General features: G+C 35.0%; 1 protein-coding gene across 5 annotated transcripts in view; it reads left to right on the plus strand.

Annotated features, from left to right (window-relative positions):
• The window catches only part of Utx (Utx histone demethylase), a 110,800-nt gene extending 96,042 nt beyond the window's left edge, over positions 1-14,758 (plus strand). For all 5 annotated transcript variants that reach the window (XM_012293529.2, XM_012293531.2, XM_012293532.2 and 2 more), the window contains 9 exons: positions 12-195; positions 1,314-1,529; positions 2,604-2,759; positions 5,479-5,665; positions 5,724-6,038; positions 6,154-7,596; positions 7,685-7,940; positions 8,061-8,398; positions 8,508-14,758. In XM_012293529.2, the coding sequence (XP_012148919.1) occupies positions 12-195; positions 1,314-1,529; positions 2,604-2,759; positions 5,479-5,665; positions 5,724-6,038; positions 6,154-7,596; positions 7,685-7,940; positions 8,061-8,398; positions 8,508-8,720 (3,308 nt within the window). In that variant the 3' untranslated portion in view covers positions 8,721-14,758. The remainder of the gene's footprint in view (positions 1-11; positions 196-1,313; positions 1,530-2,603; positions 2,760-5,478; positions 5,666-5,723; positions 6,039-6,153; positions 7,597-7,684; positions 7,941-8,060; positions 8,399-8,507) is intronic.
• Positions 14,759-14,829: the final 71 nt, after the last annotated feature.

A 14,829-nucleotide genomic window follows, 5' to 3' on the forward strand; every position in this document is an offset into this window, starting at 1 on the left:
GATTGTTTCAGGATGGATGTACCACGTGGTTGACTGTACAGTGTTAGGTATAACACGACAGCAGAAGCAGGCGATCGCTATTCACTGTTTGCAAAAGTCCATCGAAGCGGAACCGAAGAGCGGGCAAAGCCTTTACCTGTTGGGACGTTGCCTGGCTGCCTCTGGAAAAGTTCATGATGCGTTTATCGCATACAGGTAATCTGTCCTATGACCATCAGGCTTTAATCTTCAAATTATTACGCGGACACATCGGTCGGCCAGCTAAGCCTCTTAACGAGCCAGTCTGGCTAATTCCTCTACCTTGTTGCTCTTTATTTTTCATCGCGTTAATACTGCGGGAACATCATTTTTGTAACGAGAGAATTTCTGCTCAAAATGCGGAGCTTACAGATTGAAACATTTACGTCTAAGCTCCTTTCGCGACATGAATTTGTGACAACTCAGTTCTTTTTTTCCTTCTAAAACAAATGTTAATGTTGAGGATGTAAATACTGCGGGAACATCATTTTTGTAACGAGAGAATTTCTGCTCAAAATGCGGGGCTTACAGATTGAAACATTTACGTTTACGCTCCTTTCGCGACATGAATTTGTGAAAACTCAGTACTTTTTTTCCTTCCGATACAAATGTTAATGTTGAGGATGTAAATACTGCGGGAACATCATTTTTTTAACGAGAGAATTTCTGCTCAAAATGCGGAGCTTACAGATTGAAACATTTACGTCTAAGCTCCTTTCGCGACATGAATTTGTGACAACTCAGTTCTTTTTTTCCTTCTAAAACAAATGTTAATGTTGAGGATGTAAATACTGCGGGAACATCATTTTTGTAACGAGAGAATTTCTGCTCAAAATGCGGAGCTTACAGATTGAAACATTTACGTTTACGCTCCTTTCGCGACATGAATTTGTGACAACTCAGTTCTTTTTTTCCTTCTAAAACAAATGTTAATGTTGAGGATGTAAATACTGCGGGAACATCATTTTTTTAACGAGAGAATTTCTGCTCAAAATGCGGAGCTTACAGATTGAAACATTTACGTTTACGCTCCTTTCGCGACATGAATTTGTGACAACTCAGTTCTTTTTTTCCTTCTAAAACAAATGTTAATGTTGAGGATATAAATACTGCGGGAACATCATTTTTGTAACGAGAGAATTTCTGCTCAAAATGCGGAGCTTACAGATTGAAACATTTACCTCTAAGCTCCTTTCGCATCTTGTAGCGACATGAATTTGTGAAAACTCAGTACTTTTTTCCTTCCAATACAAATGTTAATGTTCAAAGTGTAACGAAGGTTGATTTCTTTGCAGAAATTCCGTGGAAAAGTCCGAGGGAAATGCTGACACTTGGTGCAGCATAGGCGTGTTATACCAACAGCAGAATCAGCCTATGGACGCATTGCAAGCCTACATATGCGCGGTACAATTAGACAAATCACACTCGGCTGCGTGGACTAATCTGGGCATTTTGTACGAAAGCGTTAGTCAACCGAAAGACGCTTTAGCGTGTTACGTCAACGCATCCAGGTAAAGTAATCCGTCGGTGTAGAGGTGGTTGGACACCTTTCCGTTCTATGGAACCGAGTACTGCGTGTGTGTGTGCTGTGTGTAACGCAATCATGTAACTTTTGTGTCCGTAGAAAAGGTTTCTTAGATCATGGAGTTTCAATATTTAGCATTTGTGACGGGAATTTCAATCTCGCAGGCATGATCATGCTCAAAGCATATTTGGATAGTCAACTGTGTAGAGAAATACTGTCTGTTCGTTCTATCTACTGTACTATTCTATCTTCACGTATTCGCATATTAAATACTTGAAAATACAGGACCTTCAAAGTAACATATCTTCAGCTATGATTAATTGGAATTCGGGTTTAAAATTGTGCTCTCAGGTTTGCATGTTTAACAATTTTTAAGGTGTCAGACTTTCAAAATTAAGAAATTTATAAAATTGTAAAACCCGACTGATGACGAGGCTGCAATTCATTCGACGCTGATCATGTCTGTTACAAGAAACTTAAGAATAACCCCGAATTTGTTTCCACTCTCACTATCCGTCTCTTCCGTGATTTCGACAAATGTGTACAACATAATCAATGTACTTTCTCTTTCAAATCGAATAAACATGTCGTATCGATCACAGCTCCTCTTCCATTTCACGTAGCACCTAATGATCTACGATTTCGAAGTAAAGGGTAGAAAACGTTCACACCTTCCGACACCTCGCAGTATGTTTCTGTTTAACCCTTGACCGCCATGATTCAGAGATACACGATGTACTTTACATTAGATGTAACTTTGTCGGGGGTGAAATCAGGCCCTATCATGGTACTTGGGGGTTAAGATTAGAACTCTCAATTGTCGGCCATCTTCGCTTTCCACTGTATTTATGTACATACTATACCTCTTACAAACGTTTAAGCTGCATAATAAGCGCCTTCATTCAATGACGTATCGCTCATAATAGCGCGATGTACGAGAAAAATGAGTAAGTCGTTGGAGATGGGTTAGCGTTCAAAGAAAAGGAGAGACAAAGAAAGCTTACCTATCCACGGAGTCCAAAACGAGTGATAAAACATAGGTTCTTTTTGTTTCCTTTAGGGGTAATAACAACACTCCAAATTGCGCGGGCTCGTTGGCGAGTCTAGGTGGTGCCAAGTCCGGTGGCAACACCCCGATGAACCCATCCCTCCAACAACGGATCAACTTCCTGCAGAGTCACCTGAGCCAAGCACCGATGCCTTCCGTCGCTACCAAGTGAGTTTGTTTAATCGCAGAAATCAATTTACAGTAGACTTCCTCTTGGTCCCTGGAGGACCTGTTCGCCCACCACAAGATGGGACCTCAAACTGCGATTGATTCGAGCCAAAAGTGTATTTGCAACACTGGTTACAGCAATACACCAGAAATACAAGGAAACCTCCTATGAATTCCTATGAATTCATCTTGTGGTGGGTGCTGCTTTAATACGTATGGCCAGCTTTTGTGAAAATATATGTACAAGGTAGGTATGCACAATTTCGCCATGTTAAATATCCTATTTTGTTAAGGTATATTTTATATGAGAGTATTTTAATACAACTGGCGAAATTGCCATACACTGTACATAATCGCTATGCAGCAAGTTTTTTGCTTTGAAAGAAATTTTTGTTAATTATAATTGACTCGATTAACAGAGTACTAGATTTTAGATTCTACCAAATCATCCCTCCGAGTAAGCTACACTGTTATATTGTCACCATTCACAAGTTCTTTTTCAGCACCCTTAGGACATTGAAAAATCCTCAAATTTCCTAAAACCTATGGCAATTCCATCTATGGCAATATAACGAGAGCCCATTGTAAAGGAAAACTAGATAAGGGGGAGTCTACTGTGTCTGTGAATATGATGATCGAGCTATATCTTGCATTGTTTTGTCCGGTTCTGTTGGAGGATGATATGAGATTCGCGATGTCCCTGGGTGATTTATAGCGAACTTCAAGTTGATGGTTGTAACGTGTACTCCTTTTGGAAGGGTTCAACGTTTTGCCAGCATTGCTGTATCGTCAGAGGACCTAAACGGGTGATCGATGTCAGTATTGATCCGATGCTGATAAGTATTTCGAAAGGAGATAAACAATGACACTTGGAAGCTTTCAGTAATTTCAAGTGTACGAGATTCTCTGGCTAAAATGTGTGACAAATACCTGAATGTTAAATGTGTAAGATACGAACGCATTGTTTCTCAACAAAAATTTTTTAATAAAATGGGAAGGTATTTAATCCCTGTCTGGATATATAGATAATCAATGATATAACGGTAAGAAACTGTTATTCATATGATGGTGATAAGTAACACGTTGATTGTCATAGCAGACAATCATACTTATTTTGGTGCTGTTATGTCATTTAGTTGAATCAAATACATGATGTAAATCATCTGACCTACATAGCAGTCAACGTGTTAAATAGCTATTTTTATAATTCTTGTAGAATTATATCTGTTTAACCCGTTAATACCAAAAGTTACAGATATTATTATTTGCCTTAGCACGTCAAGTGTCAAAGCAGAGTACTATCTTAAAGAAGTAACATACTTTTGATTCTTGGAATTAATGGGTTAATTTATAGCTACTTTGTATAATAACAGCTTTATAATACTGGATTATATCTTTCAAACAAATTAAATTTTTTAGTATCGGTCAATATTAACTCTATGTTGCTATCAGCATGTTAAATATTTATTTTTATAATGTCAGTAGGCTTGTTGCTGATTTGTAACAGCCTTGCAATACTGGTAAATGGTTCGTTACACAATATAAATTTTTGTCATGAATATATATATATAAACATATATGTCTTTTTTTTTAATTTTTTCTCTTAGTTTTTGCTTTTAAAATGGCATTGAGTTGTGAATGCTCGGTACACTTTAATTCGCCATTTTTTATATATAAATTTTTGTTGAAATCAATGCATAACAAATTTAAATTTTAAGTTGTTAAATACCATTGAAATTGTGATTTTAATTATGGTATTACACGTACAATGTTGTTTGAGGTTTCCAGGTGTAAATACAGTCAATCCTTTTGAATGTTTCAATGTTTGCAAATAATTTAATTCGTTAATATTGCTCTTCCAAAAGGACACGCCATTCGTTCATTAAAAATTCATGACATTTAAGAGCAGTAATATGAACATGAATGTGATAACAGATTTAACAAATATAAATTATGTAGTGACTTAAATTAATCAAATAAGTTGTAATCTAAAAAAGTAAATGATTTCATAATGTGTCCAGTTACTGTTTGTATGTACTTGTTTAATTAAGATGTATTGATGTAATATAATATTTTGCTATAAGCATTCAACTTGTTATGTACAACGCTGATATCGCTTATTTAAATTGATTGCTTTTACAACATGATATACTTGACAGTAAACTTCAAACAAATTTGGAGCCATAACGATACTTATATTAACTGAAAAGACTTTCGTAGCATATCTTTCTTCTAATACATGTTTTAAAAGCTTTGCAAATTATATAAGTTCAATTATAAGTCTAATCATTAATTAATGCAATAATCCAGATACTCTTTGAAAATTGTATGAATCTGAACTCTTAACCTACTTTCTGCAATTAACATGTATTATTTACAATTTATAGTTTGCCATGAATTACAAATAATTTATGGTAGAAATTTGTCTGGGTTACAGTCCAAATGTAGAAATTAAATTATTTATTAATAACACAGATTTTATTTATTTTATATTACCTTATATTTTTTTCTTTGAACTATTTGATGACAAAGATATTTTCATGATTTTCCTCCATATGAGTTAATGATTTTTACACAATGCATTTTTTATGTCAAATTGTCTTTAGCAAGATTCATTGACATCAATAAATGATTGTCAAATGGATGAATTGTAATGATACATACACCCATTAGTAGGTGTTAGTCTCATTAACATGTAACATTTATATTTTTAATCAAGGAGGCGGCAATTGCCGTCTATAGAAGAGGCTTGGAACTTACCCATCAGCGCTGAGATGTCTAGCAGGCAGCAACAGCAACAACAACCACCTACTGGTCCAGGTTACAAATACGGTACAACACCTGCTGGGCCACCACCTCCGTATCCCCAGGGACAGGGACAAAATCTTAATACAAAAAGATTTAAGGTAGTATTTTAACTTTAATACGTAAGATCCTAATTACTAAAATAAATAACATTTTCAGCCAGGGGAAGAACCAATCTCTCCAGGTTCGCAACAAAGACCACCACCCTTTTACCTTACGTCACAGCAACTACAGATGCTGCAGTTCCTTCAACAAAATCATGGAAGTTTAACACCACAGCAACAAGGTTTGCTTGGTCAGTTGCAGCAACAGTATCGGTGTATGCAACAGCACCAACAGCAAATTAGATTGCAACAACAACAAGCGGCACAGAGAGGGTTGAGGCCTGGTCAACCTGGTTACCCCACTGGGTACAATCATGCACAATTGGGACAACCTGGTGTGATCAAGAACTATGGAATACCTCAACAACCGGTACTTTGATTTTTTGTATAATATATCTACTAAAAAATTACATTTTTTAGATACTTTACTTCTTATAAAATATAATAAACAGTTAAAAGTAATTTACGTTATTTCTTTTTAACAGCTGCAGCAGGGTGGAACCGTTGCATTGCAAACTGGCTTCTCAGACTCCAATGTTGGTTATAACACAGCAGCAACTGGCAACAGCCAAACACCAGGAATGCCTTACAAGTCCGCTTCTGATCCAAATTACCCTCAGAGGCAACTCTCGTCCGGCCAATATAACCAGTACCAGCCTAACCAGTATACCGCCCAAGGATACACTCAGATATCATCGACAACAAGTAATTATCCAGAAGGTTCAGCCGGAAATAAAGATCTAGGAGTAACGGATCAAGAATTGCAAGCTCTGTTATCGCAAAAAGACATTGCAACGTCGCTAGCGGAAGATCTGTTGAAGCATTTCGGTTCGGAGGACTTAGACGTAAAGGAAGAAGCGCCTAGCATTATGAACAATGGTACTCTAAGTTCGGGTCCGTTTTCACCGTCGAACCTAGAGGAAAATACGGAGAAGATCAAGGAAGTGAAACTGGAGAAAGTGGAAGATACTCAACCGTCGTCCACGTCGAAAATCGAGACGTACGAGAAGAATAATTCGAAGGCACCTACCCCGGTGGTAGAAACAGTGAAGTGCGAGGCGACGTCAAGTACAAATAAAATAGAACCAATTGCGAGAGTTGAGCCGGTTCTCAAATTGGAAAGGTTGTGTGAGTCGCAACCCGAGCAAGAACTTAGCATAGAGATGGACTCGAAAACTATAGTCGATGCGTGTAAGGGTCAGGGGTTAAAAGGTGTGCCAAACTGCTCTATACTGAGCGATCGTTCGCCACCACCAGCGCCACCTGAACCCCCAAGTCAAAGGCTAACCAAGGAACAGCTCTTACCACCGACTCCTAGCGTTTATTTAGAAAATAAGAAAGACGCGTTCAGTCCACAACTTCAAGAGTTTTGCTTGAAGCATCCGATAGCTGTGATCCGGGGGCTGGCAGCGGCTTTAAAGTTGGATCTCGGACTATTTTCCACGAAAACGCTGGTCGAAGCGAACCCGGACCACGGCATCGAGGTGAGGACGCAGATGCAGCAAACCAGCGACGAGAACTGGGACCCTGTCATGGGCAGGAAAGTTTGGGGTTGTATCAGCCATAGAAGTCATACAACCATCGCGAAATACGCACAATATCAAGCCTCTAGCTTTCAAGAAAGTTTAAAAGAGGAAAGGGAGAAGGCTCAGGGTATACACACTTCGAATCTGTCCGATTCCGATTCGAAGGATAGCACTGGGGCTGTTCGGAGGAAGAAGAACGCTTTCGGATTAGCGGGTCGACCGGGCTCCAAAATGCTGCGGTTTGGGACCAATGTAGATTTATCCGACGAAAGAAAGTGGAAACCACAGCTGCAAGAGTTGATGAAATTACCAGCGTTCGCCAGAGTTGTGTCAGCTGGAAACATGCTCAGCCATGTTGGTCATGTTATCTTGGGCATGAATACTGTTCAGTTGTATATGAAGGTACTAAACATCAGTTTGTACAGAATATGATATTCTCTTTCAAAGCTGCTTAAAAGTATTATTCACTAATGTCTATCTATCTCTACAGGTACCTGGTAGCAGAACACCTGGTCATCAAGAGAATAATAACTTTTGTTCCATTAATATCAACATTGGACCAGGTGACTGTGAATGGTTTGCGGTGCCTGACGCGTATTGGGGTGTAATTTGTTCTCTTTGTGAACGAAACAACATCAATTACCTTCATGGTAGTTGGTGGCCCTCTTTGGAGGACTTATATGAAGAAAATATTCCTGTATATAGGTTTTTACAGAGGCCAGGTGACCTCGTCTGGGTTAATGCGGGTAAGGAAATTGTATACGATTAATAGAGATGCTGAGTTTTAGTGTATGTTGCTACTTATGTCAATTTACAGCACTGTACTTGAACTAGGAAAATTTTATTTAAATGTACTGCTTTCTCAGGATGCGTCCATTGGGTTCAAGCTGTTGGTTGGTGTAATAACATTGCATGGAACGTTGGTCCTTTGACCGCGCGTCAATATCAACTGGCAATTGAACGATACGAATGGAACAAGCTACAATCGTTCAAATCCATAGTACCGATGGTACACCTATCCTGGAATCTAGCTCGGAATATTAAAGTGTCAGATCCCAGACTGTTTGAATTAATTAAAAATTGCCTGTTAAGGACAATGAGACAGTGCTGTTTAATATTAGAGTTTGTAAAAAGTAAGGGCGTCGAAGTTCGATTTCATGGGCGTGGAAAGAACGAAGCTTCGCATTATTGTGGACAGTGTGAGGTAAATAGTGCAGCTTTTATTAAACAAAAGTACTTCTTTTAAAATAGAATATTATTTGTAGGATTAAAACATACAATATAATATGAATGAATTTAATATTTTGTTTCAGATTGAAGTGTTTAATATCCTGTTCATAAGAGAACAAGAGAAACGTCATGTAGTACATTGTATGGATTGTGCACGAAAACAATCTCCATCACTAGAAGGGTTCGTTTGTCTAGAAGAATATAGAATGCGCGACTTAATGGACGTTTACGATGGATTTACATTGCATATGTCGTTAACTACTCCCTCATCCGCTCAGTCTAGCCAATCCTCCTGAGGTTACATGCAACACAGATATTTGGACTTTTTAGGCACTCTGCAGTGACTTTGATAGTACAATTTCTGTGTTTGTAAAGTATCCGTTTACGATAAGCATTAATTCAGGTACCTGAGAGCTACTACGAAAGATGACAAAAGTAAGTGGAAATTAGGAAATTTTATGCGTTGAAACTGTAACAATAAGTCAATCATATGTTTCCACTGTTAATTTTAAGGCAACAACATAATATGGTGGTATCATATTATAAGCAATTTGAAAGTTTTACTGTTCTAATAATTAGCACTATTTGTACAGATAATTACTAGACGATATTTGGGTACTTTTTAATCATTCATATGAAACAATGAATTGAATATGAAGATTGAAAGCATTTGATATAGCTCTCGGGTATTTAAAGTCGAAGCTATGAAAACGGGAGAAGACTGCGTTTTTCTTTTAATTACGCGATGTCATGTAATCCTTTGATAATATCGCCAGAAAAAGTCAAACTTGTCTAAAGTTTTGTAGCATTTTAAAGGACTACGGAACAAGCATTAACCATTTAAATTTATATCGTGAATAACAAACTTTTTTGTTAGTTGAATCGTGTGCATTGAGATTCTCAAATAAATAGATGAATTTAGTGCATAAAGAAACTATGAAAATGTTCACTGCCAGTTGTGAATATATTAAAGGATTACACTTATTAGTCCAAAGTGATGAGGGATAAGCTATCGTTAACTATTGTTATGGTTTAGAGTATAAATGTAAAATATTGCAAAGCTGCTCAAAACGTACTTGTACATTTTTGTATACAAACGGATCATAACAATTATTGGTTTTTATGAAATTTCTCAAGATATTAGCTCGATACGAATGTCCTACTGTCAGTTTAAAATCGTAAAGCAGTGATAATAATTTCATAGCAGTTATTGAAAACTGCTAAATTAATATATAATCGAGACTTATCTTATACTTTATCAAACATTAACAGAATGACTGGCACATCAGAGAGACGTTTGACGTAAGTTTCTAACTTTATAAATTTATAAATTTTCATAAGATCTCTCGCTCGTATTGAAGACCACGTCAAAAATTTTCTAAAATATATAACAGTTAAAGTGTTGAATAAAATTTTCTAAAAACGCATGGACAACCTTATGCAAACAGTATAGACATTCGTAGCAAATATCTTGCTTCGAATATAAATCAATTAATTGTGTCGTTGCGGCTCTAAGATATTTGTACAGTTAACGTATGATTTATAATAGCAATTTCATGGATATAACGACTTCCGTATTTAAAACGAAAGAACGATGTACCGCGATCTGGTTATAGAACGGCGTTTCTCAATTTATCATTTTGTGATTGTTTTCACAAACGAAACAACCGAGAAACGTGTCAATTTGTTAGGTATAATATTGGAAATCATGTGCGACATTTTTAAAATTTTTTATTTTTTTTTTCGTCACAATCACGAAACTATAAAACAAAAATATTTATTGATCATTAATCATGGATGACATTATTCCGATCAATTTGTAATTATGTTAAGAATTTCGTTGATTTATTTTCGATGAGAGAAGAAAAAATACGTATAGATTAATATTTTGTTTAAGCTAATTAATTTAATGTGATCGTAGAGCGTTTGAACAATTTTAAAAAATCTTCAGGCGGTGCATAAATTCCATCAAGATCATTTGAGACAAAATTGGGAAACGCTGATGTATAATGTGTAACTCATAGACACATACAGATAAACTGAGTGCTTTTATGATATGGACACTGAAAATTAGAAACAGTCAAACTTGATGATTTAGAAAGTGAAAGTCTTAAGTTTTTCAACTGTCAAAATTTCAGATGCAAAACTATAAATTTGAAATGATATACTTTACTTATTAAAAAGTGAGACTATTTCCTTCTACTTTTCTTGTATTAAACTCCTGTCACAAATCACTCAGTCTACCTGATATAAGTCTATGGTTTAACATCGAGTGATCATGTTTTAAAAGAAAAAGAAAACGTACCTTCAATTCAGTCTCGTCAATTCACATTGGCGTTTAGCAACGCCAAATGTACGTGCCAGAATGAACCTAACTAACCACAAGTGTATAAATAATTGCAATCTTGTTCCGCCGAAAAAAGAAAAGAAAAAACAAAAATGTATTTTCACAAACGCGTGAGAGAGAGGGAGAGAAAGAGAGAGAGTAAATGAGGGAAAGAAGAGAGCGGTAGATAGTACATACGAGTCGTAATAAAATCATCGGGAAACGATGTATTTTTGAAAATTCTAGAAAATGCTAGTTCCACCGAGTTAGTTAATGACGAACAACAGCCGCATTTCATTTTATACGCGCGACTAATTTCAACGTCGCGTCGTTCAATTGCAATATAATATATATAATATATATATTTCTACATATAATACCACAGTGGCCGTGTATAACGCTAGTTTCTGGACACGTAGCAGCTCCGACATCTTGTACTCTGTTCACGGATAATCATATTTCCCAAATGAGCTCTCGGTAACCATTCCAAGTGCATTCCTCAAATTTTAATTGGTTTTAGTTGATGGATCATATTGTTATGAATGTTCCTATGTTTTAAACGCAAGCAACCATAGTTTAAAACGATATTTAATATTAAAGTTTCGATAGGGTTTATAACCTTATTTTTGTATGTGAGTTCAAATCTCCATCATTTAATTTTATTTTGTTTTTCTTTAATTGTATAATGTATATGCTATATAGAAACAACAGATAGTAAGATTTATAATCGCATGATCTATCAATATAGAAGAATCCGTTTTCTGGGCAAAGATTTTTTTACGAGTTCACTCGGATGATTCGATCAGACGTGAAACAGAGTACATATATGGTCTTTCGACAACCATAACCGGTTCAGAAGCTAAGAGTATTTTAATCCATGCACTCAAATGATCTCAATGCATGTAATATTGGCAGCCGAAAGTGACGGTGAGCTCTGCCAATATTTCGAACTGACTTGACAACTTCGATTAATGATTAATAAATTGTGTATAAATATATATTTAATGTAAAGGATAAGATTAGGTAATGCGAAATGAATCGAAACAGACGGCTCAAGAGTTTCGATATAGTTGATATTGAACAAGCTAGAAGTGGTCCTTCGTGTACTACTAAATGGGCAATGTACAACTTCGAGAATACTAGTTTTAACTAAAGTTACTGCGATTATAGGAGACGTCAAGAACAATGATTTTGTTAAACATAATACAAAAATTTACGTCTAAAGTTTCTTCAGATCCAACATGAAATAAATTTACAAACTTAAGAATGTATAAATTTTCTAAGTTCCTACTTGCAAATTTTTTAATCCATGTCATTAGCAAAGTAAAAATGATACAATAATTTTACAAAATTATTACTTCTGGACCTCCTATAATTGTGCTGATTGTAACTTTGGACTAAATCGGTGCTCTGAAGATTATTCATTTCCTTTAGAAGCCTATGTTGCTGTGACCGATGATTAAACTGAGTTTAGTCAAACTCAGAATTAGAAAATTGATTTCCTTGATCATTTGCAATGCTGTGTACATTAATAGGGAAGTAGTTAACAAAATAATTTGACCAAACATTAATTTGAATTTAAACAGGAAAGTTTTCAACTGTTATTTTCATAGCAACATTGCAATGATCTAAGAACTGGATGTAGTTTTTCTAAATTACACCCATTTCATGGGAAGCTCACAAAAATAAGAATTAGTTATATATATGTTAAATTTTTATTAACGTGATATTGAAATTGCAACGTTTAGGATCACAGCATTGGCAATTTAAATTTGTTTGCGATTATTTTAATTATCTAAAGAAGTTTCAAGTTCTTCTGGTAGTATCATTGGTTGATTTAGTGAAAAATAATTTCTGACATTTTGATAAAAAAATTTATAAATAACCACTGAAAATCTTGACTGTCTTATCTATCATCAAATAATGAATTATTTCTTTAAAATCTTTGTTTTAATTTTCCTTTCAGCATATTTATATGAATATGCTGCAATTATGAAAATAATCTGGAAATCTGATACGTAGCTTTAAATGATTGGCAGTATTATTGTTAATAAAATTTTACCATGAAAATTATGGTATCTTAATCAAAAAAATAACATCACTATTTGAACGAAGAGCGATACTGTTAATAAAGGAATGGAGATTTTTTGAATAACTTGCAAACAAAACATTTGATTTTGAGTCAAAAGAAGAAAAATACACAAAGGATCATTAGATATGTTAAAATGTACTATTTGAAATAGTAAGACTGGTCAATGTAAACTTTCAAATACCATTTGCTTATTAAGTTACATTTGGTATTTCAAAAGTACACGTTTGCCAGTTGATGTGTCTAGCGTAATACTTTACAGCTTTCCTTTTTTTTAAATTGCGTATCCCTGTAATTAAAAATGAATTGTGAATTTTAGTTTAATTAGAGGAAACCAGAGAGAACTTGACTAGAGGGAACTCAATCGATAGATGTATTAAATTATCGTTTAAAAAAAATGTAAATAACATTTGGTTTCTTTCTGAAAGCGGGAGTAAAAATAACAGGAGCGAAAAATTGTATAATATATGCGTCCTGTAATAATCACTCAAGTTTATCCTGCACGTACAGATCTTTGTATTTTCATACGGAGAACAATGTTGATTTTTAAAGGTTATGCAATTTAGCATTGCACACAAACACTAGAGAATTACCACAGAGGAGATTGAGACCCCCTAGAGACTTCTTCTTAAAAACCTCTTGAGCTTCGCAAATAAAAAAAAAAGCACACGTAAAATCATATTTTCACTAAAAACAATGTACGAGGAGTTTAAGTTCAATACCTACAGAGTGGGTTAATCTAACAGATATTAAAAGAAGAAAAAGATTTATTTTTTCTGAACAACTGACTGTAGCGAAGAGGGAAAAGTAATATTTTCGAATTTGTCATGTAAATGTATCATGAACTGTAGCAAGTTGTAGCGAAGAAAAAGAAAAATAAGAGGAGGAAGAAGAAGAAGATTCGTATAGCTTAAAACTTGTAAAACTGTGTGTATTTTAAACGTGAGAACGTTCACTGCCAAATTGTGATAAACAGATCCCACCTTTAACCGGAGCGTTTTCTTAACTTCTGATCGCATTGACCAATTATTTCCTCCTAAATAGTTACCGTGAGTTCTGCACATTCTGATATAATAATATATATATATATATATATATATATGATAGTCATCTATATTTTTCCTTAACGTTTAAGACTATATAGCGTCGAAGAAAATATAGCGTTGACCAATGCAGCTAGAATCGAAGGAAACCGCTCCCTATTTTAAGCGTGTAGCATTGTAATAATAAAAAAAAAAGGAAGAAAGGAAAGATCACATTGATATTTTTAAACGGGCACGTTTTACTATTTAAAAAGGTAACATCTGGACCGCCTATAGCGCTTTTCTATAATATTGTATGTTTACGTGTACAGTGCCTTTATACCTTAAAAAGAGAGGAAAGGAAAAAATGAATGGAATAAAGAAAAAAAAAGATCTTTTAAAGAGACACCTTCGCTTTCGAGAAATCAATGTGTGTATGTTATTATATAATAGTAGTTCTGTATATTGTAGAGTATGGCATTTCTGTCACGAAATAAATGTTTTTATTTTTTTGTTTAATCCGACATGTTAATTTCTCGAAAGAACAAGGCTTGCGGTCCCTCCTTACGTGTCGTAACATTCTAATTAGGTTCAGATTGTAATGATTACCTAATTATATTATATGTAATTAGATTATTATTACGAAGTATGTTGTAAAAGTGTACAGTTGGATCGGGTGATCTCTTTAAGCGGGAGATCATGCTGTAGCTAGCCTTATTATTATCATTATTACAACTATTATTATCATGGATTATTATTACGGTTAATTACAATATATTTGTGTTTACCATAACAATGTAATATACAGTTACACAGAGCTCAACTGTGCTGTACATTATGATTATCAACATGAACGCTGCTGCCCTACAATTATTATTAAATTGACTTTTCCCAAAATTGTTTCGCCATTCCATGATTTATCCCTATAATGGTATTTGTATACCGAGTTAGAAATTTTATTTTTACAT

This window comes from Megachile rotundata, chromosome 2 (genome assembly GCF_050947335.1).
Source record: "Megachile rotundata isolate GNS110a chromosome 2, iyMegRotu1, whole genome shotgun sequence".
Classification (NCBI taxonomy): Eukaryota; Metazoa; Arthropoda; class Insecta; order Hymenoptera; family Megachilidae; genus Megachile; species Megachile rotundata.